General features: G+C 50.1%; 1 protein-coding gene across 13 annotated transcripts in view; it reads right to left on the reverse strand.

Annotated features, from left to right (window-relative positions):
- ARSG (arylsulfatase G) overlaps positions 1–26,887 on the reverse strand; it is an 84,320-nt gene that overhangs the window by 25,692 nt on the left and 31,741 nt on the right. For 10 of the 13 annotated variants that reach the window (XM_073311673.2, XM_073311675.1, XM_073311674.2 and 7 more), the window contains 7 exons: positions 21,961–22,825; positions 17,683–17,870; positions 15,768–15,815; positions 13,590–13,701; positions 12,506–12,643; positions 2,335–2,531; positions 391–471 (listed from right to left, as the gene is read on the reverse strand). In XM_073311673.2, the coding sequence (XP_073167774.1) occupies positions 391–471; positions 2,335–2,531; positions 12,506–12,643; positions 13,590–13,701; positions 15,768–15,815; positions 17,683–17,870; positions 21,961–22,184 (988 nt within the window). In that variant the 5' untranslated portion in view covers positions 22,185–22,825. The remainder of the gene's footprint in view (positions 1–390; positions 472–2,334; positions 2,532–12,505; positions 12,644–13,589; positions 13,702–15,767; positions 15,816–17,682; positions 17,871–21,960; positions 22,826–26,887) is intronic. The other 3 variants (XM_073311678.2, XM_073311682.2, XM_073311679.2) reach the window with 3 other exon arrangements.

A 26,887-nucleotide genomic window follows, 5' to 3' on the forward strand; every position in this document is an offset into this window, starting at 1 on the left:
TAGGGCCATGGCATGGGGGCGGGGCCAGGAAGCTCCATGGGCATGTGTGTCCAGGGCCCCGGATTGCCTTAATTCAGCCTGATGCCCCATGACATTTTGGGGAAACACCTGCCATTTCGTACTAGCTGGTCCATTCTAAAGGCAAGAAAATTGCTCTTCAGAAATTGGAGCTCCGCAGGTAAATCAATCCATGGCAGAGATGGTGCAGCAGTAGCCAGACAGCTGGGAGTGAACTCTGCCAGAGGCAGGGAAGTATCCTATCTCTCCCTTCTGCTTGGTGGCCAGATTTGAACAAGGGCCTTCCAGGAGCAGGTCCCTCCCCGCTCCCAGCTGGTCACATGTGATGGCTACCAAGATGCTAACACCCTCGCAAGCAGCCTTGTCGGTTACCTCGTTGCCTTTGCCATGCCCCGGAGAATGGGCCCACGTTCCCTGCAAGCTCGCACTTCTGAGCCCAAGGGCCATTGTCTCCTGGAGGAGAGAGAAACATCTTGGTGAGTAACAGCCAGAGACAGACAAGTTGGACTGAAACACAGCGAACGAATCAGACCATGAAGGCCATGGGAGAGAAGCCAGCTTCCATCCCTAGGGCAAAAACTCAGATCAGTTCCATCAAAATGAAGCGTTACTCTGATTTCCACCTGGGAAACTGAGTGAGAGTGGCCCAATCTCACACAGCTTCCACGGAGCAGATTATCTGGTGGCCTCTCTCAATCGAAGGTACTCCAGACAGAGCCCCCTGATGTTTAGGGGTAAGTGGGGAGCTGCTGCAGATGATATTTGCTCCCCATGGGGAAGCTCATACACCCTTTAAAGAGGCAACCAATCCCCTGCTTTCCTCCTCTCCAGCACCTGATGGCTTTTTACCTCGGCAGGCGCTTGAATGAGGACTGACTGAATGGCTGACAATGGAGGTTATTTCCAAATAACAGGACCATGTTTTCTCAAGGGGGCTGAACTTCCACTCAGGAGACTGAGTCTAAGACAGGGAGGGGAGAGGGGGGAGGACAATAGCAATTTGGCGTTAATGAGCCGCAGAGCTGTTCCTGTCATCGGAATGGCAATGAAGCAAGACATCCTCATTAGGGAGGCATCTCAGCAAGAGCGGATTTGGGTTTTTTAATTAACGGGGATTTGAGGTTTAATTTGTAGACACGGATGTCCAGGTTCATCCGCCTGCCTGAAGTGGGTCAGCTTGGGGCGGGTGGGGGGTGGGGAGGCGGTTGGAAAACAAGTTGCCTGACAGAAGGGATCGTTGCTGAGTCTGACAGAGCAGCACAGCCCTGTGAGGCCCAAACCCTGCCTATAAAGCTGGTGGGGGAGTTCAGCCTCCCTAGCAACACCCCAAGGTGGGTGAATCTGACCTATCCAGGCAAATTTACTGCCCCCATCTGCAAGGTATCTGAGTGCCAGCGGACCGGCACCTCAGGCAGGGCCTGACCAACAGGAGAATCCAGAGGACACGCTCTGGGGATCCCGGCCTCCATTCCCTGCACCCCCCCAATTTCAAGGGCAAGAGGAGTCCCCAAGTTTCAGGGTGGGCCTGAAAGCCAGTTTCTCAGAGTAACCGTGTTGCTCTCAGTGGTGTCTGCTGGGTCTCACCTGAGGCCAGGCACCAATCAGCATTTTCAACAATCCAGCTTTGAGTATCGCTCTGGGCATGCAACCGACCACATCTCCTCAGTCCATATTGTGCCTGCAGCTCCTCTTGCCCATTGCTCCCCATCTCCCTGGAACCCCACTTGGCCAGGAGAGGGTTATTCCCCACCCCTGTTGTCCCTCCCCGATATTTTGGATTACATGGGGCTTTCCCATGCAAAGACGACACTCTTACCCCTTTCTACCACGCACAGCCCCTCATCCTGGGTTCTCCTTGCTCTACAGAAGGGCCAGGGAAGGGGATTCAACAATGACGGCAGGGGAACGTGAGACAGGCAGGCTAACAGGAATGGAAGAAACAAGACCAGTAGAGATCCTGCTTTCGGTTACACTGGTGCCGCAGCTCCCAGTTCACACCAGAATAACTGAGAGCAGAGCTTGGCCTGTGGCTTTAATACTGTTTAACGCAGATGAATACAAAGGAACAGAGTTCATGGAGGATGAAATCCACTCCCCTGTGCAGAGGCCATGAACAAGTCCCCACGCCCCAAATTAAGCCCCACTTCAGCCCCTAACACAATGCGAGGGCCGTCCCCAAGACGGCTTCCCATTTGCACGTGGATGCCCTTCACCCCTTTCTCCTTCAGCCCTCGCCTTGCCTGCGGATCCAAGCAGTACGTAAATGTCAGTTATCGAGATGATCTGCTGTTACTGGAGCTGGTTTTATTGCTTCACCTGTGAACCAAAGGAATGTGTTTTCCTTCCCACAGCCGTCAACTTTGTCCTTTATCCGTCCCACCAGGGCATCCATCTCCCTCAGGCTGGCTCGGTATGGCCCAGGGAATGAAGAGCTGGAGGGAGGCTGAGCGAGGACCAAGGGCACGTGCATATGGGCCAGCGCTAGGTATAGGAAGAACGGGCGTCCGCTTTCACTAGACAGGAAACACAGGAAGTGTGTTTAGCACGTTGGTTATGAGAAAGGCGTGGGGAGAGTGCAGAGCCTGGGCACGGAGGGCAGGGCAGGGGGAAAGGTTTTTCACAATCTCTAATGCAGAAGGAACTTTTACAGAAGGCCACCAGTGGGTAAGACACTGCACTGGGACCCAGGAGACCTGGGGCCTATTCTGGCTCTGTCAGAGATGTGCAAGGGTCCCCGGTGTAAGTCACTTCACCACTTGGTACCTCCATTCCCCCTCCCACCGTCCACCTGCCTTATCTATTAACATTGTGAGCTCCCTCTCACTCTGGGTTTGTACAGCGCCTAGGGGCCCTGAACTCAGCTGGAGTCTTGTGGCTTCACCTCATAGGCCTCTGTTCTCGCAGCTGAGGAAGGTTAGACAGAACCTGCTGTGGCCAATCAAAGACGACACTCTTACCCCTTTCTACCACGCACAGCCCCTCATCCTGGGGCTCAGCACCTTGCTCCCAGGACTCTCAGCACCTGCAGCTTGGGAGGAGAGAGCTCCGGGCTGGGAATCCAGCCTGCACCAGGGCATGGCGGTGCTGGGCTCCCTGCAAGGGAGGAGAAGTTCTTGGAGCACAGGACAGGGAGCTGGGGGCTAACAGGAGGAGTCACATGAGGCAAGCAAACAGGCTCTGTCCCTCCACGATTTTTGGTTACAGCCTCCTGAGAGAGCAAACCCAACACCACTCAGAAGCAAAGGAAAGGTCCAGATGAACCCAGCCCTGCATCCCTGTTCCAGGCAGAAGCCCCTCCTCTGCAGGAATGAGCAAACAAGATAGGGGATTTGATACAGGGGGTCTCTGTGCCTCAGGTTTAGTACACATGCTCCCCTAGGCAGCGTCTCTTTCTGATCTCTCCCTCTTTGTCTCCAGCCCTTTGGTCCAAAGGCCGTTCAAGGCAAATTACAGTAAGTCCAAAGTCACCCAGTCAGGTACTTCACACTCCAGGCCCGCAAATCTCCCCGCTCTCCTAGGGTCAATAATCAGAGCAAGTGCAAGCTACGATCAGCGCGGTAATAAACATGGCAGGCAGTCAAGCCCAGGAAGGGGACCTGTTTCTAAGGGCTGGCGAGCACCCAGCCCTGTATGGGTGCATGGAGTGGAAGCAGACACTCTCTCATGCCATGGGGCAGGGCCCAGGCAAAGCCCCAAACTTCGACACACAGACTGAGGCAGCCTAGCGCAGACAGCAGCGTTGGATTCCCAAACAGGGCCCGGGCAGAGGGTTGACCTCACCCACCTTTCTGCACTGGCCATTCCTGCCGCTGGGACGGTGTAGCAGGGGGCTGCACACCTGGATTCACTGTGCATGCCTCAGAAGCCGGGTTCTGGCCCTGGCTGGATCAGCCCCGCCTGCCCTCCCACCCTCAACAGGAGCAGACAGGGAGGGGGAGGGATGGAGGCTTTTCGGCAGATAAAATCTATGTGAGAGGCGAAGCACAAGGAAGAGGCCAGCAAACCTGCCTCCCAGGTGGGTTCAAGCAGCTTCGGCACCTGCCCTGGAGTCAAGCAGCTGCACGAAGTCCCAAAGCCTCATTCTTTCCTGTCACTGGGCGAGAGTCAGTTTTTCCCTGGCGCTGTTCATGCATCCCAGAATTTTATTTGCTTTTCCCCCAGTTGCTAAGCGCCTGCTGCATCCACCACCGCTCCTGGCCCCGCCTGAGGAACCCGGGAGCACGGGGGCTGTTTCCTCGCCCCGATTTCACTTCCTAAGCTCATTTCTTGGCAGTCAGATGCACTCACAGCTTGGCTGCCTTCCAGGCCTAGTCTCTCCTTCCTGGCTGCCTGCAGTCCCCCAGCGATCCGCAGAACAGGTTCAGCAGCCGCAATGCAAGCTTCCTCCACCCTCCCCCTGCCAACATGCCACAAACCTGACCCAAAGGGGCCACACCTAGGGCCTTGCCAGCGCAGACAATCTGAGGGAAGTCTCTGGCTGCAGATCCAGGAGCTCTCTCTCCATTAGCTAGAGCAGGAGTGCTAGCCTAGGCCAGGCACTGCTGTTTCTACCACCACATCCTCTTACTCTGCTCTGGGGGCTGACTCTGAAAACTAGCTCCTCCACTTGGTGGAGCTGTACCATGCTAGGGGGATGGTGGGAGTTTTCCCTCAAATGGTCAGTCCTGCGTAGGAGAGGGCCATTCTGTTCTGTAATCTCGACTTCAGCAAGAATTCCCACGGCTCTGCCCCCCAACCCCACCAGACCCCATGACTGCAGAGTTAAGGGTAAGGGGAATTACAGAGTTTTGGAGGGAGGCTCAACTCTCCTTCCCTTCAAGAGATTCTGGGGCCATCTGAGGAGGAGGATGATAATGAGGTTAGGCCATGAGCTTAAGACTTGGGAGCCCCAGGTTCAACTTCCTGCACCACCCCAGACACCCTGTATGACCATAAGCAAGTCATTGGCCTCTCTGTGCCTCAGTTTCCCATGTGTACGACTGGGACTGCCAAGTGCTTTGCAATCTACTGTGTTTCCCTTTGTTTTCATTCCCCTGCAGAAAACCAAGGTAAGATCCGGACCCCGCTGCATCAGGAAGTAATTTTACAGGATTAAAACACAGAGGGAAACAACCACGTCAGCAGGACAGTGGTGTCTCAGAGCTGCAAACCGCATGCATTCAACTTTTCACAAAGCACGTTTAGAGGAGAATCTTGTTATCAAACAAACCGGGCTGCTGATCGTCCCCCCTTGACGTTTGTTTTTCAATCGCCAGTGGACACATCCTGTTTTCTTGTTTACAGGCTATATTTATCTCCTCAAAAGAGGCCCGCTCTTCCTCAGGGGCCTGTGAAGGGAAGGGCGGGATGACAAGTGATCGGGAGGAACTGGGTCATCCCAGTGACGCGTCTGTGCGCGAGCGCACATGTCAAACAAAGGGCTGGAAGTCACCGAAGGACACTGCAGTCTGCCTCGCTAATTCCCAGCCCTGCAAGTCTGTGCCTCTGTTGCCGAACCAGAGCCTGATCAAATTTTAAAAGATTTAAGATGCTACCATGACTCCAGCAGAGCACGTTTCCACCCTGCAGCCTATGTTTCCTTCCTTTGCCTAGAGCAGGGGTTCTCATATGGGGGGGTCGCGAGCTGTCAGCCTCCACCCCAAACCCCACTTTGCATCCAGCGTTTATAACGGTGTTAAATATATTAAAAAGTGTTTTTAATTTATAAGGGGGGGGGTCGCACTCAGAGGCTTGCTATGTGAAAGGGGTCACCAGTCCAAAAGTTTGAGAACCACTGGCCTAGAGGACGTCTCCCACACCGAGTGAAAACATTAGTCAATCCTAAAGCTCACTGAATAGCCTTTTTATTCCACAGCGTAGCTGGAGCCAGCCAAAGTGCCACACCCTATTGCACTTTGTTGTTGGGCTATTACATTCCTGAACAAAATTTAGCTGTAATTAAAATATGCATATACGTGTCTAGCCATTACTGCTGTGGGGGAAAAAAATCACTTTCTTTCTGTGGGGTGATGCGATACTATTTTCCTGAGTCTGCAGGGAGCCTGAAACAATAGCTCAGGGGGAAGATGGGAACCATCCCTTTTATTTCAACAGGGCATCAACCTCTGAAACTTTAAGTAAGGACAATTTCCAGTATCAGTGTTGTTAACTGCTTCAGTGCCAATTGTTTTGACAGACCCAGCCAGCTACTCTGAGCGGGGTCTAAATTGAATTTGAGGCGAATACCGCCATTTTCACACACCCACACCTAGACGCTCTACTCAACAGGACCTCGTTTTCTGAATGGCTTGAAACAGGCTCTAGAAAAGCAATCTCTGCAAACCCAGGTACCACACTGCAGCAAAATTTCACGCAAAACTATTCACCCTTTTAGCACTAAAGCATGTTCACAGTTCCCTTGACTTCATATCTAGGGAATACTGGTGAAAGTAAATCAAGATCTTAGGAGCAGGTCTTTTTGTTCTGTGTTTGTACAGCACCTCGCACAATGGGACCCAGGACTGGGGCTTCTAGGTGTTACCACAACACACACAATAATGTTAATAATTTAGCCCACTGGAGTTATCAATTGGAGTTTTGCATGAGGGAGCATGTTTGGATCTGGCCCAAACAGCAGGAGTACAATGTTTCTAATAGGAGTTGGGGAAGGAATCCAGAAATAACCGGATTCATCCCCCGTCCACTCAGCTGTGAATCCCGGTTGCCTTTTGCATCCACACTCCATGAGGATTCTGCAAAAAATACATATTTAATTCATAACTCATGGGTGGGACTTTTAGAATAAAAATCTTTTGACTTTGTACCTCTCAGTCCCTCGGTTCTGTGTCCCTGGACGGATTTGAATCTCACTGTCATGAGCTGCTCAGCCTTGACACATCTAGCTAAACAAAGTATAGCCGACACACCTAGTGTTCTGCCATTGTCTAGCAATGTGAGAGAGTCAGGCAAAGAAGAACCATAGCAAACTAAACTATTTAAAAGTTAAGCGGCAGCAGCCAAACTGGACTTTGCCTCTGAACAGCAACCTGTTTAATCCAGTTCTCAGCAGATAATGAAACATTTCCCCCAAATATCTAGACAGTGGTTAAAAAGCTTTTCCATTAACCCTGCATGTGTAAGACCAGGCACAGTGCAGCTGCTTCTAAAACAGTCACACGGGATCAGGGCAGCAATTCAGGGACAAGCCTTCCAAAGGGCACCCAAGTTTTTGCACAGGTAGACAGGTGCCCTGATGCATGTGAACCAGCTGGGGGTTAGCTACGCGCACAAGCAAGCCTCAGTTCGGGGTATTGGTGCTCCTAAAATGGGTGCAGATACAAGGCAAGACCAGTACGGTAGCAGATTCTAGTTACTCTCACGCCATGACTGCAATGAGGGTTGGATACCAAGGTGACAGATAAAAAACAGATTAGCACAGAGGTAACTGGGGGCAGAAACTGCCCTGGAAAATACATGTTTAAGGTATGTCAATACTACCGCTCCCTGGTTTAGACAACACAATCTGAGGCTGGTCAGAGTTCAGGCTCAGACTTTGTCACTGATGAGTGAGGCAGACCCAGCACTGAACTGACAGGCTCTTCTTTGTGCCTGACAACAGGATGCCAGGGCCCTGCCAGTTTGTTCTAGGGCAGGGGAATGGTTCTAGGATCCCCTTTTGCATCCCCAGAGCAACTGGCAGCTTGCGGAGAAGGATCAACTGCAACCAGCAGTTCCGAGGCTTCTGGAACACAGTTTTGCTTTCTCCTACTGCCCTGGCAGGATCCAGAGGAAGCCTGGCCTCCAGCTCTGACTCAGGGGTGTTTGATCCTGCCCCAGCAGCTGATCTGGTATGAAGAGAATCAGATTCAGGGCCAGCCCATGCTACTAGCACCAGAACGCTCCGGGTCTCACTGCACAGAAAGAGGCTAGCTACACATGACATAAATCCCCTTTCCAATCTCTGGCACCAGTATCCCTGTAGAAGGTCACGCCCTGCTCTGACTGAAGTCAATGGCCTGACTCCCTTTGGTTCAGTGGGAGAAGGATGAGATCTGCCACACACAGCTGAACTTTGCACTCTAGTGCTCTTTTGAATTAGGCTCCGCAGCAGCCGTGTCTGTTTGATGACTACTTAGCATCTGCCCAGCCTCACACCATGCAGAAAGCTGGTCTGTAAAAGTGACAGTGACAAACTGATGGACAATAGGAACCAGCTCCCAGTTGAAGGGAGATTCTCTGGGGGCTGCTTTACATCTTTAAAGCACCTTTACAGTAGCCAAGCAGGGCAGAGGGGCCTTACTGCAACAGAGAATCAGGCCCTGAGTGTATGTTCTGAGATCAGTAAAGGGTATGGGCCTGCTTAGCCCTTCAGTGAGGGGTCCTGAGCCAAGCTCACTTACATTGGCAGCAGCATGGGACCCCTGCAGTTCAGCTGTCACCAGCCCTGCACAGATGCCAGAGTGGGGAGAGAGTTCAAACACTATGTGAATCTAGCCCTGCTGTGGTTTTAGGCTCTATCCACACTGTGGGGAGGAGCTGGGTCCTGCCCTTGGTCCACACAGCCCACATGCTATACACTGCCTCCTTTCAAAAGATGCTCCATCAGCCCCACTTTCCCCACCACCGCAACACTTAGAGTCCTACCAGATACAAACAACTACCCTTATCGCAGATATGGGGTGGCTATTTAATACTGGGAGCTGTCACTCCTCCCAAGAGGAATTCTCCTGCAACCCAGACAGAGCTCTGCAGAAGCCCCCCCAGCTTGGGCTAGATAAGACTCTGAGAATCACACCAGGCTTTTGCATCTCAAATTAAAAGCTTCCCTTTCCACAGAGCCTGCTCTACAAACAACATACCCCCCCCCCCCCAGTACAAACACACAGCAATAGACTGTGCCCCTCTCTCACCCAGCCTGATAAACATTTCCCCTGGCCTCTCTCCCCCACCCATCTCCTTCTGGAGTGCCCCTTTAATTAGGGGGAATAGGAGCCACCTGTTCGCCATCAGTGGCTCCCAATGCAGGAGTTAACCAGGCTCTGTGGGAGAAGAGCAGGCAACTCCTGCTGGTGGCTTCCTTCTCCCTGCAATGTGCCTGCAGCTGTCTCCTGCCTGCAGTCTCCCCTGTTGCAGCTCTCACCCTTTGCTACCTCTCAGAATGGGGTTCCATTAACTAGGACAAAAGTGCAGCTCTCTTCCTCTGGAGGGCACCTTAGTCCAGGGCCACCTTCACCAGTGGCCTCAAACTCCTCTCCAGGGCCTCAAAGTAGCTGTAAACCCAACTCTCCTGGCTGGTTAAATGAGGCTTCTTTGCATCACTGGAGTGGCCCAAAGCAGCCAGAGCATATAGGTGACCCTGGCCCAGGGTCTCCACTGGACTGTGGGACCTGCCTGGGAGGTGGTGAGGTCAGAGGGGTGGGGTGAAAAAAGGGAGACCTAGGCTGACTGTTGCTGGGCCATGTCCTAGTGAGGAGGTCTAACAGACTGTGGACTGGGCTTCTACAGGGAGCAAGGGAGGCACCCTTGCAGGGGTCTTTCAGAGCCTGATCCTGTGAGGTGCCCTCAGCTCTTTGGGGAGACCCGAGGAGAATGGTGACATTGGTAACTGCCAACTCAGGGCCTCACAGCCAGCCTGGACAAAGCCCTGCGCTAGCCCCTGCAGGATGGACTCTATAAAGGCCTGTTCCACCTCTAATTTCCATGGCCCCCTGAATCTCCGCTGGACTCACTGGGAGCTTTGCTTATGTGCGAACTGAGGAGGACCCCACTCTGATTGACAGCAGTGGGAATTTTGGGAGGGAACAGAATCGAGCCTTAAGAGCTGCAGTATTTGGTCCAGTAACAACCCTCCCTTTCCTGTGCTTCCCCAGTTAATGCTGATTTCATAGCACGTGTGGCTAAGCCCCCTCTCGCTCTCAGAATGCAGCCTGGCCCTCAATATGTCTGTTACACAAATATAGATTAAAAGACTAGACCTTTCCAAAAAATCTTATCTGTAAGCACACATGACCCTTGCACAGGAGATGCGCTGAAGACAGAAACACTTTTACTTCGAGCCCTGCAGAACATTCTTTTGTGGCTAGCAGCCTTTTCCCCCTTGAAGAGTGCTTTGAAAAGTGACTCCACAGAAACTTTCTACTCCACAGATCCACTCCCTGTACATTTGCAGAGGGAGGTCCGCTCACTCTGATGACACACTTAGGTTCAGTTTCACATAGGTACGTCGGTCGCTAATTCCCATATTTCAATAAGAGTTAGGATCGTAAATACCTCTGGGGAGCTGGGCCTAAGACTCCAGGCCTGCAAACTCTCACTGCTACACTCCTGTTAACTCCAGGACAGTGAGATGGTACCATCAACTATTCTGGCAGCAGCAACAGAAATGCAAACTCATTTCCCACTACTACACCGAATTCTGCTCTCAGAAATACCAGAGGGTGGAAAGGGTCAAGCTGGGTCAGAGCGACAAAGTCTGTGACCTCTAAACAGACTCCCCTCCAGAACCTGGAATTGAACCCAAGATTCCTGAGTCTCCACTATTCCTCTGCTGGCAGCAAACAGCTGTGAACCCAGGTGGCAAAGTGTGTGCTCTATCCCCCGTTAGTGCTTGCCCACATAGAGGAGGACAACCTACGGCTGCTGTCAGTTAGTCCGTTAGCTCAAGTGGCAAAGGTCTGTGCCATGCATCTGAAGGTTCTAACCCTGCTGATTACCCATCTAGGGAGCCATATGATTTCACATGATGCCATTTGCTTTTTCAAAAACCTAGGAAATTATACACACACAACATACTCCTGGGGGGCTTCTGAGTGACTGCGCGCCCACAGAAAACGCACACACCCACCCACCTCCGCAGAATTCCTGTGCTTCCCTATGGCAGGGAAGCAAAGGGATGCCGCATGGGGGGCTGACCAGGGGTGCAGTTTTGGGGAGGGATTGCGCTGCCAAACAGAGGTGAGGCACGGGGGGGCACATGGGGTTACATGCCACTCCCCCATCCACCCATTTCTGCAAGCGCAGAGCTGCCCAGCTAAAGGAGGCTGGCTCTAGGCTCTGCTGACTCGGCAGCTGAACACTGCCTCCTGGTCCTAGTACCAGTTGAGTTCCCCTTCTGTGTGCTGGCAGCCTTCCTGTTTCCCGTGCAACAGAGAGTGCCAGCAGTGGGGCTGGGTAAGGGCGGGGGGCAAAGGAAATGAGGGAAGGGGGTGACGGGGTGGTAGGAAGAGGCAGTGGGGAAGGAAAGGGGGGTGGAATAGGGCAGGGGGGAGGGGAACGTGGGAGCGAAGGGAGGGGGATAGGGGAATCACAGGGGAAAGCGAGAATCCGGCACGTGGCGTCCTCTCAGCAGCAGCTGGGGCTCCCCCGTGAAGCAGGCCCATCAAACCCGCACCCTGACCAGCCCAAGGCAGGCATAACCACAACTCTATTAAAAGACTATTACAGTTGCAAAGTCAAAGACTCTACAGGTAGGAGCTGCCAGAATTTAGACTGCCTGGGCAACCCTAACTCAAGCCCCTTGCGCATACGCATATCGACACAGTCTTTAATGACGTGGTCACACACTATTTTTCCCACCGGGCCCCTGCCTCGGTCCGCGCACAGGATGGGCGGTGCTCCCGGAGTGAGCAGGTATTCAATATTTTTATTTTATCCTCATCGCTCCATATGGCTCATTTACTGAACGCTGCTCTGAAGACAGCATTAATAATTTCCTCATGGGCTTTTCCTGGGTGCTCAGCACTAGAGTATGTGAGTGCTTCACATGCATTACACAATCTATTTTCACAGGCTCTCAAGTCTGCCCCCCATACAATGAGGCACACACCGTTAGTGACCACCTGTGAAAAGTCTGGGGCCAGCGGCTTGCCCAGCATCACACAGGAACTCTGTAGCAGAGGCAGGGATAGAATCCAATTCTCCAGGGCAACATTCAACTGCATTAATCATGGGACTATTTTTTCTCTTCGTACAATATGCCTCATTCGCTACACACCTTCCAGCTTCTGCTACAAATGAGGCAGGGGTCCTACACACAACAGTGTGCTTCATTACACAGCCCTGATTCAGCCCCAGAGCACTGTCCATCCTGGGCACTGAATGAGGCAGGGTTCCCTAGTATGTGATCATGTTATCAAAGACTGTATCGTAATGGACATGCACAAGGGGATTAAATTAAGGTTGCACAGACAATCCTATTTCGGGCATAGCCTAACTTATGAGTGCTTGACTTGTCAACCATAACCTTCTATTAATGTTGGTTTTTGCACGCAATTTCTGAGGATTTTAAAAACGAGAAACTACAAAAACTGCAGTGCCATCACGTGAAATCCTACTTACCGCTCCACAGGCCATCAGCAGGGTGAGGATGTTTAGATCCACCCCGCAGACCTCGGCCACTTGAGCTAATAGAGTAACTGGTAGCAGTAGCAGGATGCCACCAATATTTGGACATTGCCCCAAGCTCTGCAGAGACAGAGCTGCAAAGTGGTGTCTCGGGGGGCAGCCTTACCTTGCGCGCTGGATGAACTGAGTTGCTTTTTCTGCATACTCTGCAGCCAAGCCAGTGAGGTTCACAGGCTGTTGGATGATGGTAATGTTTTCGAAGAGAGGAAGAGCCACCTTGGTGTAACAATCTCTCCCCTGGCTGCTGGAGAGAAACCAAGAGACTCCATTAGTAACAAGGGAGGCTTTCTGAATGAAGGAAGCAGGTCTGCTTGTGCCCTGACGTCAGTGGGGTCCATTCGCAATGTGGCCCAGTCTCAGTTATTGCCATTGCATTCGTTGTGCCAGAAATCAAGCCTCAATTTTCTCGGGTTTGGCCGCACTTGTGAGACAGACAGCCCTGGAGGGGATCTGAACTCAGTCCCTCACCAGCCCCTCCCATTGCGGGAGAGCGAACACATTTTTGTTACCACGGGACCACCAGGAGGCTTCAGCCTAGCTCAGGGCCCCTTGCTGGATGGACACTCAGTAAGGGATAGTCCCTGGAGAGATTATAGTCTCAACAGACAGGAACTGAGGCATAGACAGACTGAGAGACTTACCCAAGATCATACTGGGGGGGGTCTGTGCAGAGCCAGGAACTGAGCCCAGATCTCCTGTGTCCCAAACAAGTGTCTTAACCACTTCCCTCCCAGGGACCCTGTTTGGTCTCTGACTTCAGCAGGAGCTGGCCAGGGCCCTTCGTCTTGCTCTCTGGTCACCTCCTCTGGCTGGTGCATGAAGGAGCACTGACAGGTTCCTCAGGGTTTCCTTGGCCTGAGGGAGCAGTGCTGTGACGCCAGGGGAGGAGAGTGAAGGCGCCCCCAAACCAGCTTGGCCTCCCAAACCTGCTGTGTTTTATACACACTGCAGGGTAAGAGGGGATGGTCCCTCTGGGGCCGAGCAAGGGGAGAGGAGACCGCAGCGAACATTCATTCAAACCCTTCATCTTTACAACCCCTGCCAATTTCTCTGTTCCTGGGATCGATTAGAAAACGTTTTCCATTCAGCTCTGACACTTAGCATGAGGGAGATGCCATCACGTGAAATCCTACTTACACCCGCTCCCATCAAAGCCCAGACTCCATTCCACCCCACCGGAGAAGCTGTACCTTGTGGTCGCAGAGTGTCGAGGGCATGCCGGACAGGGAGGGAGGTTGTAACCTGGGGTGTCAGTACAACCCATGTCGTGACTGTAGGGGATCCCGAAGTAATAGTCGAAACCTGGGATCCAAACAAGCGCGTTAGCGTGTCCGCAGCTGCCCGCTGTGGCCATTTGCCTTTTATACACTGTTTACACAGTTGTTGCTGCTGAGTTTACAAACACAAGGACGGGAACAGGGTCAGTTCTAGGCAAAACAGCTGCTTAGACCAGTGTGTGGGTCATGACCCAGTACCGGGTCACGGAAGGTAAGGCACTGGGTCGCGGCAGCTCTGGTCAGCACCGGCCCATTAAAAGTCTCATCCGCGGTGCTGCCTGGCTAGTCCCTACCCGTTCCGACACCGTGCTGTGCCCCAGAAGCGGCCAGCAGCAGGCCCAGCTCCTAGGCGGGGGGGCCATCTGGCTCCACGCGCTGCCCCCACCCCAAGCACCAGCTCCGTACGCCCGCTGGCCAGGGGGCGGTGCCTGCAGGCAAGAGCCATGCAGAGCTGCTTGCGCGCCTCCGCCTAGGAGCTGGACCGGCTGCTCGCCGCTCCCAGGGTGCAGCGCGGTCCGTGGTGCTAGGACAGGTGGGAAGCTGCCTTAGCAACCCCGTTGTGCCGCTGATCAGGAGCCACCAGAGGTAAGGCCATGCCCCAACCCCATGCCCCAATCTCCTGCCCCAGCTCTGAGCCCCCCCTCAAACCCAGAGCCCCCTCCTGCATCCCAAACCCCTCTTCTGATTTAACTGGGAATTGGTCCTGCTTTGAGCAGGGGGTTGGACTAGATGACCTTCTGGGGTCCCTTCCAACCCTGATATTCTATGATTCTATGATTCTCTCCGGCCCCACCCCAGAGCCTGCACCCAGAGCCCAGACCCCCTCCCACACTCCAAACCCCTGCCCCGTCCTGAGTCCCCCCCAAACCTGGAGCCCCTTCCTGCACCCCAAACCTCTCATCCCCAGCCCCACTCGAGCCTGTACCCCCAACCCAGAGCCATGACCCCCTCCTGAACCCCAACCCCCTGCCCCAGCCCTGAGACCCCCAAACCCAGAGCCTGCTCCTGCACCCCAAACCCCTCATCTCCAGCCCAGAGCCATGACCCCCTCCTGCACCCCAAACCCCTCATCCCCAGCCCCAGCCCAGAGCCTGCACCCCCAGCCCAGAGCCATGACCCCCTCCTGCACCCCAAACCCCTGCCCCAGCCCAGAGCCCCCTCCCAAAGCCTGAACGCCTCATTCCCGGCCCCACCCCATAGCCCTCATCCCCACACCTCACCCCTCTGCCCCGGCCCTGAGCCCTTCCCACACCCCAATCCCCTCATCCCCAGTTCCATAGGGTCACGGGCACCAACAATTTTCTTCAACTGGGTTGCCAGAAAAAAAGGTTTGAAAACCACTGGCTTAGACACCTCTCCTTCACACAGACCATGCAGGTGAATGCTCACACCCATGGGGCTCCATGGAGGTCTTACTGAAGGTTCAGGGATCTAGCTCATGTTATAACAGGACAAGGATCCATTGAGACTTCATTGTTTGTACTTTCCTGTGTTTTTTTCCCCAACATGGTCCTCTTTTTAAAGGGCTCTACTATGGAGTTAATGGGGGGCTAGACCGAGTAAATAGCACAAGAAGAGGGACTCTATTTTAAGGACAAATTGACCGCAGCGCTGGCCTTTCCTCCAAGTGAAGATGGACTTTTGGGGTCAACTCCACCCCAGAGATAACTCCACCAACCCCAGTCGGAGCAGCCCTGAGTGTGAACTTAAACACAGGGCAATCCAGAGCACAAATATCCCCTACTCCACCTCGGCTACCAAAAGGAATTCACACCTCATAGACTGCGGACCCCCACTCTGCAAGCCCATGGGAGCAGGGCAACAGGCATTCCCACCCAATAACTAGAGCTACTCCCTCCACGGAGAATTCAAGTCACTGACCACCCCGCAAACCCCTCCTGCTGCTGCGGGAGAGGGCAGCAGAACTCCTCTGGCAGCTAATGACCTACAGGGGGACTGACAGAGGAGCCTGCTCCTTGCTTGCTCCTCCCTCTCTGAGGGCAATTACCAGGAAGGAGGCGAATGGGTTTAAAAAGAGAAAGGGACAGTGGGAAACAAAAACCCATGCTGGGTTTTACAACAAAATCTTACCACGGAAGCTGGGATGATAGAGGCCGCTATGTCCGAGGTGCCATTTACCTGCGTGGACGCAATAGGAAGTCTTTTCAGAAGGTAAACTTCGCAGGTACTAGAAATTACATACAGTGTCCAGGGCCTGACATTTTAATCCAGCAACAAGAGTCACTGTCTTTGCAGGGCCTGTTTAAAGCATGCCATTTTGCCAAGGGATCCATTCCATAAGGGTGTTAGATCTCAGAGGAATTTCATAAAACAATTCTTACGTTTTCTCAAGTCTCGCTCATCCTTAAACCCTTACCAAGGTTCTGCCAGACATTCAGTTTTCAAAGACAAGATATTCTAAGAGGTTCTGAATGGTCCATTCTTGGCTTCCTCCTCTGAATTGCCACATATGTGTTTTCGAAGATCAAGCACTATATTCTCAGGCCCTACCACAATTTGGCCCCACATGATGACCAACAGTTTAATTATGAAGCTTTAGCTATTCTGGCCCATATCCTGCCATAATTTTGCATGCAAAACCACCTTTGAAGTCAAAGAATAGTTTTGCATGTAAGTCAATGTAAAGAAATGGCAAACTGCATTTAACTAACTGAATTTTCCGGTTTTTGTGACTTTCTTTCATTGCATTTCAATGGCTCCGAATGAAAGTGTATGTTTTATTCATTATCCACAGATGACTGATCTGATACACTAGAATGACTCCCTTGGAAGTTGGTCGAGCGCTCCATATGCTTGCAGTAGGGAGTTGGAAACTCATGAACTATTGACATAACACATAACATAGCTTTTCGTGTTAGCACAGGGTATTATATCAAGGAATATTTGGGTCTGTGGGCACAGAACCATTCCGCATGCTAATACTTTGATTAAATGTTACTATATGTAGGAAAAAACACTTTTCTGAAGTTAAACAATTCACACATTTAGATTTTGGAGGGAGCCAGAAATTTAGTTCACATCATGATGTAACCACCCAGAAAAATACACAGTTAAAAAGGCAATTTTTTTAAAAACATCATAGAACTGCAAAAAGAGAAAGAGAAAAAGTGAAAAGTCAGAAAAAAAACATCCTTTAAGTTCTTCTTTAATGAATGCACGGGTTTCAGTGTAGGGAAAAGAATCCCAAGCAGAGGATGGGCGCCTGTATATATTTTCACAATATTGAAGAAATAAAAATATAGATAGATAGATATATATAGAGAGAGAGATACAGGCAGAAAGTCCTCTGGAGAATATATATTGGCCGAAGGTCCAGGGGAACCACATAGTTCAACCTGCCCCTGGACCATTCTGCCAACGTGCCTCAACGCCAACCCAGAAGGGACCAATCCTGGAGGTGAATGAAGAGTCAGTCTTCACGGCGTATTTCAAGGTTTGACTTAGCTGCTGTGACTGCCAGCAAAGGTGCTGGTCATTTAGTGCCAAACGAGATGATATTTCTCATGACCTAGACATGACCTAGACGTGATGCTCAAGCTCCCTCCGCAGAACAGCCATCACCATTATTTAATGCTTCTATTACAGTAGCACTCCAAAGCCCCAAGCAGAGTCAGGTGTGCAAGGTGCTGCACAGACCACAGAGGCAGATACAGTCTCCACACCCCCCCCCACGCCCCCAGAGTGTACAACCTAAGTGGTAATAATCACTTGCAGCCACTCCCAGCGTCGGTTGGACCTGAGCCAACAAATTAGCTCCACGGTCCATCCTGTGTCCCTTGAGCAGAGGTGTTGGAACAATCTTTATGGAGGGGGCTACTGAGAGCCATTGAACCAAACTGTATATAATGGAAACCACTTCAAGCCAGGGGCTGCTACCTCCAGTACGTCTGTTCCAGCACCTATGGCCCTGAGCCCTGTTTACCATTGTCTACATAATGAATTGCAAAACAGAACAACAGTGAGCTTTCCGCAGTGCATTAATTACCTATTACCCCGGTGATGTATCCTGCTTCCTTCAGAACCTCAGCTAACGTAGTCTCATTGAGGGGGAGGCCACCCACTGATGTGACAGCAAAGTTGTGGGTCACTCCATTGCGAATACCGAGCCTTCCTGTGAGCAGGGAGGCACGGGATGGGGAGCAAGTGGATGCAGCAGAGTGAAAATCCACAAATCTAGAAGAGAAAGAGGCAGAACGTACCTTAGGATTTGTGACTGGAACGTCTGACAAAAAGCTGCAAAAACTACCCCTGCTAGCTGGCAAAAATTGACATGTTCCCACATGCTGGGCTTTGTTCGAGGAGCCCAGGGCTGCAAACAAACATACACATAGACTCATAGAATATCAGGGTTGGAAGGGACCTCAGGAGGTCATCTAGTCCAACCCCCTGCTCAAAGCAGGACCAATCCCCAACTAAATCACCCCAGCCAGGGCTTTGTCAAGCCAGGCCTTAAAAACCTCTAAGGATGGAGATTCCACCACCTCCCTAGGTAAATGGAACGTGATTGCCATTCACTTACCACAAGTGCAAATGGCATATTGTCCATGTTAGTGGCAGTGAGATGCTCAGCTGCCTGACGATAGCTGAGTTCTTTGTTCAAACTGCCATGAGTCTATCTGGGTTTCAAATTGCCACCCATCCCCTTAGCATTTGAGCACCTTCTGCACAAAGGAAATTGGCAACAGTGAAGCCCTGAGTGGATGTCATGGTGTCTCTTGCTCTTTTCCCTCTTTGGGGCATGGTAAGCTCTGCTGGGAGCAGAGTGTGTTTTGGAGAGGGAGTAGGAACAGGGAGCGGCTGATGCTGGGAACGTCACTGTGATTATATGGTGGAGACACTTTATCAAGTAGGAAGGTTCTGCAGGGTTCCCGAAAGCCCATCCGATTCCAGATTCATCCATAACCAGAGCCCTTCAAATGAGACGGATTTGTCACTGGCTTTCACGCGCTTCATGATCTGCATTGTTCCAAAGGAGGGCAACTGTCTCAGCAGTTCATTGATGGAGCTGTGCTCTCTAATGCAGTGGGGAGCTGCTCCATTAAATGCTTTGAAGAGAAGGACCAATGCCCCGGCCTGGTGGCAGAAGTGGACTTGATGTGCTCCCCACAACTTATACTCTAGAGGAGCTGGGCAGCTGCACTGTGTACCAGCTGGAGCCTCTCTCTTGGTTCTCCATTCAGAGACCGGGAAGTGCTGTGACCCAGCCTGGCGGTGACGGGGACACAGCTCTCGCCCAAGAGGAAGGGAGGGGGTTCCTAGCGAGGCACAGGCAATCAGATGCACAAGTGCAGATGCATTTTTCAGTGTGGCCCTGGGCATTTCAGTCCTTAAATATCAGGCCCACCACTTCCCTAACGCCTACTTTGTATCTTCACAGTCAGACCATTCTCCTCACACCCACAACAGCATTGTGAGAGACTTGTCTTGTCTGGAATACATGGCTGGGTCATCTCCTTAAATTCTATTGTCTATTCCCCATCGCCAGAACCAACTTCCCTCTGCACCAAGGACCTGATACTGGAAACTGTCCCAATTTGGGACAACACTTCAGCATGTGTTTAAATTCCACTAAACACCCACAGATTATATCGGAGCCCAAGATCATACTTATCTTCCCCCCAAGCTTTCTGAGGCCTTTCTCAAGCAGCCAGCACTGCTCCTCAGCCTGCCTTGATCTGAGGCTGTTGTCCCACTTCTGGTTAACCACACACTGGCTCCATCGGTCAGGTTTCTCCATTTAATTCTGGGAAATCATTCTCTGAGCAGCCCCAGCTCTGCACAGTTCCATGCACCAACTGCCAAATACCCCACAGGACTGAAATCCTAGGTAAGAACCTCAAAAGGACAAAGCACTAGAAAATATAGTGCAGGGAACAATCTAGCAGTCCTGGGGAGAAGGCAGGCGAACTACAGTACCTGATCTAGGAGGTTTTTTCTATCTCATATAGGAGCCAGACTGGAATTGCCAGACTGGATCAGACCTCTCATCCACAGAGTTCAGAATCCTGTCCCGACCGGGCCCACAACCAGATGCTCCAGAGGAGGGAACAAGGACCCTACAATAGGAAGATGTGAAATGCCCCCATGAAGGTCTCACCCTAATCCCTAAATAGCGAGAGTGGGTGATTTAAACCTTGAAATATGCGGTTTTATAACTGTAGTGAGGCAGTGTGGCCTCCCTCCAAGCTAGACGGGGAGGAACCACTCTCTCTGCCCGGGTGGGCAGGGTCAGGCCAGGCTCGACTCTCCCACCGAAAGTTGAGAGGCAGGGCAGGAAGTAGAAAAGGCGGAGCCCCTAGCTCCATTGGAGCCGAGAGAGGACCGAAGCCGGGGAGGAGCTGGTGGGACTGCCGGCAACTGAATACCCCAATGAAGCAGAGGATCTTGAGACCACGGAGCCCAATCTGGAACTCTGGTAGGAAGCAGCCCAGGGAAACCAGACTTCAGTTTGGTGGTGTTGTGGCCTAACAGCTGGTCAGCATGTTGCGAGAGGATCCCCGCTGACCCAGCGGCGGGACACCCCGCCACTGTTAGGGCCCTGGGCTGGGATGCAGTGTAGTCCTGTGGGCTTGTTCCCCCCTACCCCTGGGATGGCAGACTTCCCATCATAGAGTGCTTGCTAGCTCTCCCCTGCCTAAGGGTTAGAGCTCACAGACTGCTTTATTGCGCTGCCTGATTACAGGCCTGAGCCCACAGACTACTCATTAGCCCAGCCCTGCCCAAGGGCCTCATCCCTCTTGACTATTAGGATCCCACCCTGTTATGAAGGCTGGAAGAATAATGCCCTGACACTAGGCTGTGATCCCAGTGACTAGTGAGGTGGCGTGGCCTCCCTCTGACCCAGAGGGATAGGGACGACCGCAACACCGCTACACTAACCTTTCTAAAACAGGAGTTAATGAACTGGAGAGAGAATAAATTGTGCATTCTTGTTACCTAATCCTGGCCACATATTAAATAGTTAATGTTTGAGAACAGCTTTGAAAATGTAAAGCTCTGTGCAGATGCTCAGGGTTATTGTTACAATGCATTGTATATCCCAGTAAAAAGGAATATTAAGATCATTTTCCAGCTGAGATTTCTCTCTGGGTTCTACACAAAAAGACATGGTATGATTTCCTCCGCGATTACCATAACTTGTATTTATCAATGTCCTTAAAGACAAGACTCGTTCATTTGAACCAGGTCCTGCCTCTAAATAGTTGCTAAAATGAAGAAAAGTCTTTACTCCTAGGCAATTGGTTCATGCAAATATTTGTCTATCAGCTGTTCCTAGGCTGTCAGAACCCAGGTTCTCTGCCACGCTGGTCTGAAGTTGACCACAGTCAGCATGAAGAACAAATACGTTGCAAACAACCAAAGTTCTAAGCACGGATGCTATGTTCACTGATTTCCTGTGCATCTGGGCAGGTTTTCCAAGGCAGTCCTAATGCTTATTCTTTCTTGGGTCACCACCTGCACCTTTTGGGCTTGCTGCTGCCTGCAGACCAATGCCATAAATAAGAAGGATACTGTTCACTTGTATCACCCCTTCTTTTGGCGATTTCAGTGGTTTAACAGACACTAAAGCTGGAACTGTCAATGAGGCCTATGGAAGCTAGGTGCCCATCTCCAAACCCGCCAAGGCCCCTTTGAAAATGCCAGCCTTAAAGCTCAGCCTCGCAACCCCTGTGTGAGGTAAGGGAGCATTATTATCCCTATCTTGCTGAGAGGGACACTGAGGCACAGGGTGGGAAAAGATACTGCCCAGGGTCACCCAGAGCTGGGAATAGAGCCCAGAGCTCCTGATTCAGCTTCCTGGGCTTTAATCACCTTCCCCTTCCTCCTCTCCCCTCAGTTTCCCTCCCCTCCCCTTGCCTCCAACCAACTCATGGGAAATCTGCCTAATTCTGAGGCAGGTGCAATATCTTTTGGACCTTCATCCTACAGGCCACTGTAGCAGGCAGGGTTCCCCCAGTGTCCTGCCCAGCCACACCCCATTGGTGGCGCTAGGTCCCTGCTCTTGCTATTTTGAGGGCATGAGTGATATAAGTGACACACGTGCCTCCGTAGGTGTGGGGTCTCAGCATAGGATGAATTAGACCACGGTAGTCCACAGCATGGTTCTCACATGGATCTCAGACAGGATACACTGGCACTTACTGTTGTGATTAAGAACTAGTGAGAACCTCTGTCCATTTTACTGTTGCCCACCGGCCATTTGGTATCACACGCCAGGTAAATGGAAGACTCAGAAATACACAGGCGCCTCTTTGAGGCTTACCTCATTCCTTCTGCAGCCATCTGATCCAAGTTAGGAGTGTCCTTGGTTTCTGCCCAGTTGGCCCCAAGGTCCCCCCATCCAACATCATCTGCCAAAATGACTATGAAATTCGGCTTGTTCTGAACTGATCTCTTCTCACCCACACAAAGATCTGAGAGGTGATAAAAGAGCCAACCTAAACAGCCAGCCAGTAGCAGAAGCATTTTCAGGAACAGAATCTCCATGGTGTCAGGAGAATGCCTCCTGGAGACCTTTAGCGTGAGTGAGTAGGTGGTGGTGGCCTATTCCTGCCACACGCTCATTTGAGAACTCCCATTGTGCTTTCCTCAGCCGTGATTCAGCTGTTTATTGCCACCCAAAGCAGCCCTAGGATTCTGCAGAGACACAAATTTCACATCTTTGCATGGCTCTGAAGAGACAAGTTACAAAACTGCAGTATTGACTTTTGATCATTTGGAGATCGACTGAACCATAATCTTCCTCTCTCTTTTCCATTTGCAAACAGCTGACATGCTAAGTGAGATCTTGTAGGAAGTCACAATAATCATATTGTCATTTAAAAATTGTGGGGTTTTGCTAAATATGCAATTCAAATAACGTCTTATTAATATAAAGTTTACTTGTTTTTCCAAAGCTTCTTTATCCTGATTACAAACCTTCTGTATGGCATCCAATTTTATAAATTACTTAGTCTCAGGACGCATGGAATTTAGATTACTGATGTCTACAGGAGAATTCTCTATTTGGCCTTGTAAAGTGATGTTGTCCATTTCTTCAAAAGAATAGACAAAAGTTGAAGTTAAATGATGTTGAACTGTTCTTCGAATTCCATAAGGGGGACACCTTTACATTACAGCAAATGTTCCTGTGCAAGAAAAACAAGAGACAATTAGCACTGGAAAGAGTTAAGCTTTAAACCTTAGTCCTAGTGAGCATAAGAATTGTTTTTCTATTGCACAGACGTTTCCTTTGCTTTTCAAACACAGCAGCTGCAATTTTGCTGTCAAATTTAAGGTTGCTGTAACTCAACTGATAACTACTCCAAAGCCTGGAAACAAACACAGTGACCATTTTCCCTAATCACCATATATCAAACATACAGACTCTGATTGTATAAACAATCAAGCCTGACTTCTTCCTATAAAACTAGGAGCTGAAGATCACTGGAGAAGTAATTTTGCCTAGATTTGCAATGTGATCTCAGATTTGATCTTTGAGCATGAGGTCATGCATTCAAAAAAGAATTAGATAAGTTCCTGGAGGTTAGGTCCATCAATGGCTATGAGCCAAGATGGTCAGGGATGCAACCCCATTCTCTGGGTATTTCTAAACATCAGACTGCTAGTAGCTGGGACTGGACGACAGGGGATAGATCACTTGTTAATTGCCCTGTTCTGTTCATTCCCTCTGAAGATCTGGTACTGGCCACTGTTGGAAGACAGGATTCTGGGATAGATGGACCATAGGTATGACCCAGTATGACCATTCTTATGTTCTTATGTCATAGGGTGTTACTAATCTGCATTACAGACAGCAAACAGGCAGATGAGATTGATGTGCAGACTTTCCACAATTTTTAATAATTTACAAGGACTAAGGTCAGTTAGTAAAACTCAATTTTAAAAATTAAACTTTCTTTACACTGAATAGACCCACTCCTCATACTGAGCCAGAACATGCCACGCTTCCTCATCTGGAATTTCAGCTTATCCCACGAGTAGTCCTGTTGATGTCAGTGGAATCACTCAAGGAGTTCTCTACATGAGTAAGGGTGTCAGAATCTAGTGCACAGAGAGCAGCGCTGGGCTCATAAATACAGGGCAGGGCCGGAAAGGCTGGAGAGAAGGCCATGTAGTAGCTGTGTGCTGATGGATTGTCACGGAAATCAGTGTGCTTGCATGGTGGAAGCTGGGGGCAGATTTGGTCCAAGGCGGTTATAGGAAGGTACATAAGGCAGAACTAAGGGACCAAATGCCTGTAGGGCTGTCTAGAGAAACTGCCTGGAGTTATAGTTGGGGAACATGTTGAAAGTTACGATTTAACTAAACTAATCCGCCAAGATTTACCAAAAAATGAGCTGATGCCTAAGAAATCAGTGAATTTCATGAGACAGTAACAAGAAATGAGGTGGCGGGAAGCTCGTATAATTTACAGGACTTCAGGCTGTTTATACAAAACCATCAGCACAAGCCTAATCTGCAAGGACAATAAGAATGATATCAGAGGGTGAGACATTTGAATGGGCAAAGAACTGGCTTGAATATCAAATACAGAAAGCACTGAGTATAAGCAACTTGAAGTGGACAGAGCAAGCTAGCGGAGTCCAGCTGGGGCCAGTATTATGACAGATGTTTCCAGTTGTGTATCAGTGCCCTTGAGGAAAGAATGTGCAGCTGACAATACAAAATTTGTGGGTCAGTCAACACATCTGAGGAGGGCAACAAAATTCAGAATGATCTCGATAAACTCGTAGGAAGCGTAAATAAATGAATAATCAAAAGCAAAAAGGACCATGAGAGGCAGGGTAAAAAGAGAGAAAACACAACAAGCACCATGTGTAGGTCAAGAATTCAGCAGCTGGCAGTGGGAAATTAGCCATCAATTCATTATTAAGTTTAAAAAATCTTAGGACTTCAGTTCAGATCTGCAGCTTTCTTTAGTCTTCTAACTTATAATGAAAAATCATCGTAATAAATATAACCTTGTGAAGTTATTGAACGCCTTTCATCTGAGGCTCTCAAAGCTCTTTACAGACATTCATTAATGAAGTGTGTGAGGTACAGAACAGACCTTCAGATGCGCATACAATCTAAGTGATTTGTCCAGGATCACACATGAGCCACTGTCTGAGCCAAGAATAGACCTCAGAAGTCCTGACTTCCATTCCTGTGCATTAACCACAAAACCACAGTCATTCCCTCATGTATTACCCTACCAAAAAGAACCTGTATCAGACAGAGAGCTAGATTAGATTGGTACTAAATTTCCTTCATTTCTGGACAGATTCCCATTGTAGTGAAACAGACTTATGGGGGCAGAATTCCTTTAGAAAGAAGAGCTTCAGAGAGGTAACCGTGTTAGGCTGGATCTGTAAAAGCAGCAAAGAGTCCTGTGACACCTTATAGACTAACAGCCGTATTGGAACATGAGCTTTTGTGGGTGAATACCACTTCGTTGGATGCATTGGAGCTCATGCTCCAATATGTCTGTTAGTCTATAAGGTGCCACAGGACTCTTTGCCGCTTTTAGAAAGAAGGTTGTGAACGAATGGGCCCAAATTGTTCCCTGCAGGGCTCCCTTGATGAAAGTTATTCTTAGTCTCTATATATTTCCCAGACAGATTTTACTGGTTTTCCTGTTATCAGTCTCTGGGCTGGGTTGGTTGTTTTAGTTAGTTTTTTTCCTCCTAATGAAAAGGGAAGCATCTGAAATAAGTAGGGACAGGATGCTCTCTTTTCTCAGGTGAAAACTGTTTGCAGGCTGACGAACACTGCAGAGCTCTTTAAATATTGCCTTGTGTACACAGAGAAACATCCCATAGTTTGCCAACTTTCACTGAAAAAAAATATTCCCAGAATAAAAGAAATAAAATAAACCAATTCTTATCACCTTTTCATAAAATGACTCTGGTTCCAATCCAGCCCAAGGGATTGATCCAGCAAACACTATCAGGTATCGCATTTGCCACTATGAACAGTTCCTCATGGCGTAACCTCCACGTGCAAATTTGCCAACACCCAAGTGTTCCAGAATCTTGAGACGGGCTTTGAAATCACAAGATTTTAAAAATTAAAAAAGGTGAGGAGGGGGTTCCTGTTATTTGCTTTCTGGATTTTGAGCTCTTCGGGATCACTTTTTCAAGCTTTTTCCACAAGCATGAGGGCTAGGCTTGTGTTGTGACTTGCAACAAATAGTTGGACTATTCTTTTAGCCATTTTCCGGTTTTCGTCCTGTGCTATCCTGGGTTGTGAGTGATGGTCAGGCCAACGCAAGAGTCTGTGCTCAGTGTCCCGGTTTATTCTGCTTTATGTGGCTTGTTTGGAAGGAGAACTTTGTAGCAGTGTATTAGGGGTGCCAGCCCTTGTGCCCTGTAGGTGCGGTATCCCTCCACTTTGGCTGGCTTGCCCTAGAGTAATAGAGGTACTGTCGGACTCCCTACTGCCCTGGACGCTAGCTCAACACCTTCTCAGCTTGGTAAGACGTGCCAGAGCGTATGCTCTGCCGTACTTCGCTGTCAAACCCCATTCACCCCCACACCAACGCTCTGTGATCATATACCGAATGAGAGCAGAAGGCATACAGAGGTGACTGATGTATGCAGGCAATGCACGACGCAAAGCAGAGATGGGCGGGGTTATGTAGTCCGCAAGCAAGACAATAGGTGGACAACCCACATCAGTGACTGCATCCCCAGAGACCACAAGCGATCACTGGGCAGACGGACAATGCGCTGGGCCAATCCCATGATAAAGCATGCTCGCAACAAAACAGAATGGTGTGGCGTCGACTTGCATTCGTGGAGGGACGGACAAGGACAAGCTGGACAAAAGTGACAAATGCTAGAGACTTACGTTTTTATTTAAAAAAAAAAGAAAGCTGACATTCTCATGTAATCCCATGACATTCTCATGTAATCCCATGACCCCAGAAACATGTCTACACTGGTACACTGGTATTGTACTAGCAAACCCCCCTAGTGGAGACACAGCTCATACCAGCAGAAATATTCTTTTGCCAGTACAGCTTATGCCATTCCCCAAACAAAATAAGCTACCCCAGCAAAAGGACTTTTTTGTCAGTATTAGTGTATCTACACTCAAGTATTTTTGCCATTTTACAAACGTCGTAGAGAATCACATCCTAACCGACATTATTATACCAGAACAAGTATCTAAGGTAGATCTGACCTAAGTGTTTGGAAGATTGA

Source organism: Lepidochelys kempii, chromosome 14, assembly GCF_965140285.1.
Source record: "Lepidochelys kempii isolate rLepKem1 chromosome 14, rLepKem1.hap1, whole genome shotgun sequence".
NCBI lineage: Eukaryota > Metazoa > Chordata > Testudines > Cheloniidae > Lepidochelys > Lepidochelys kempii.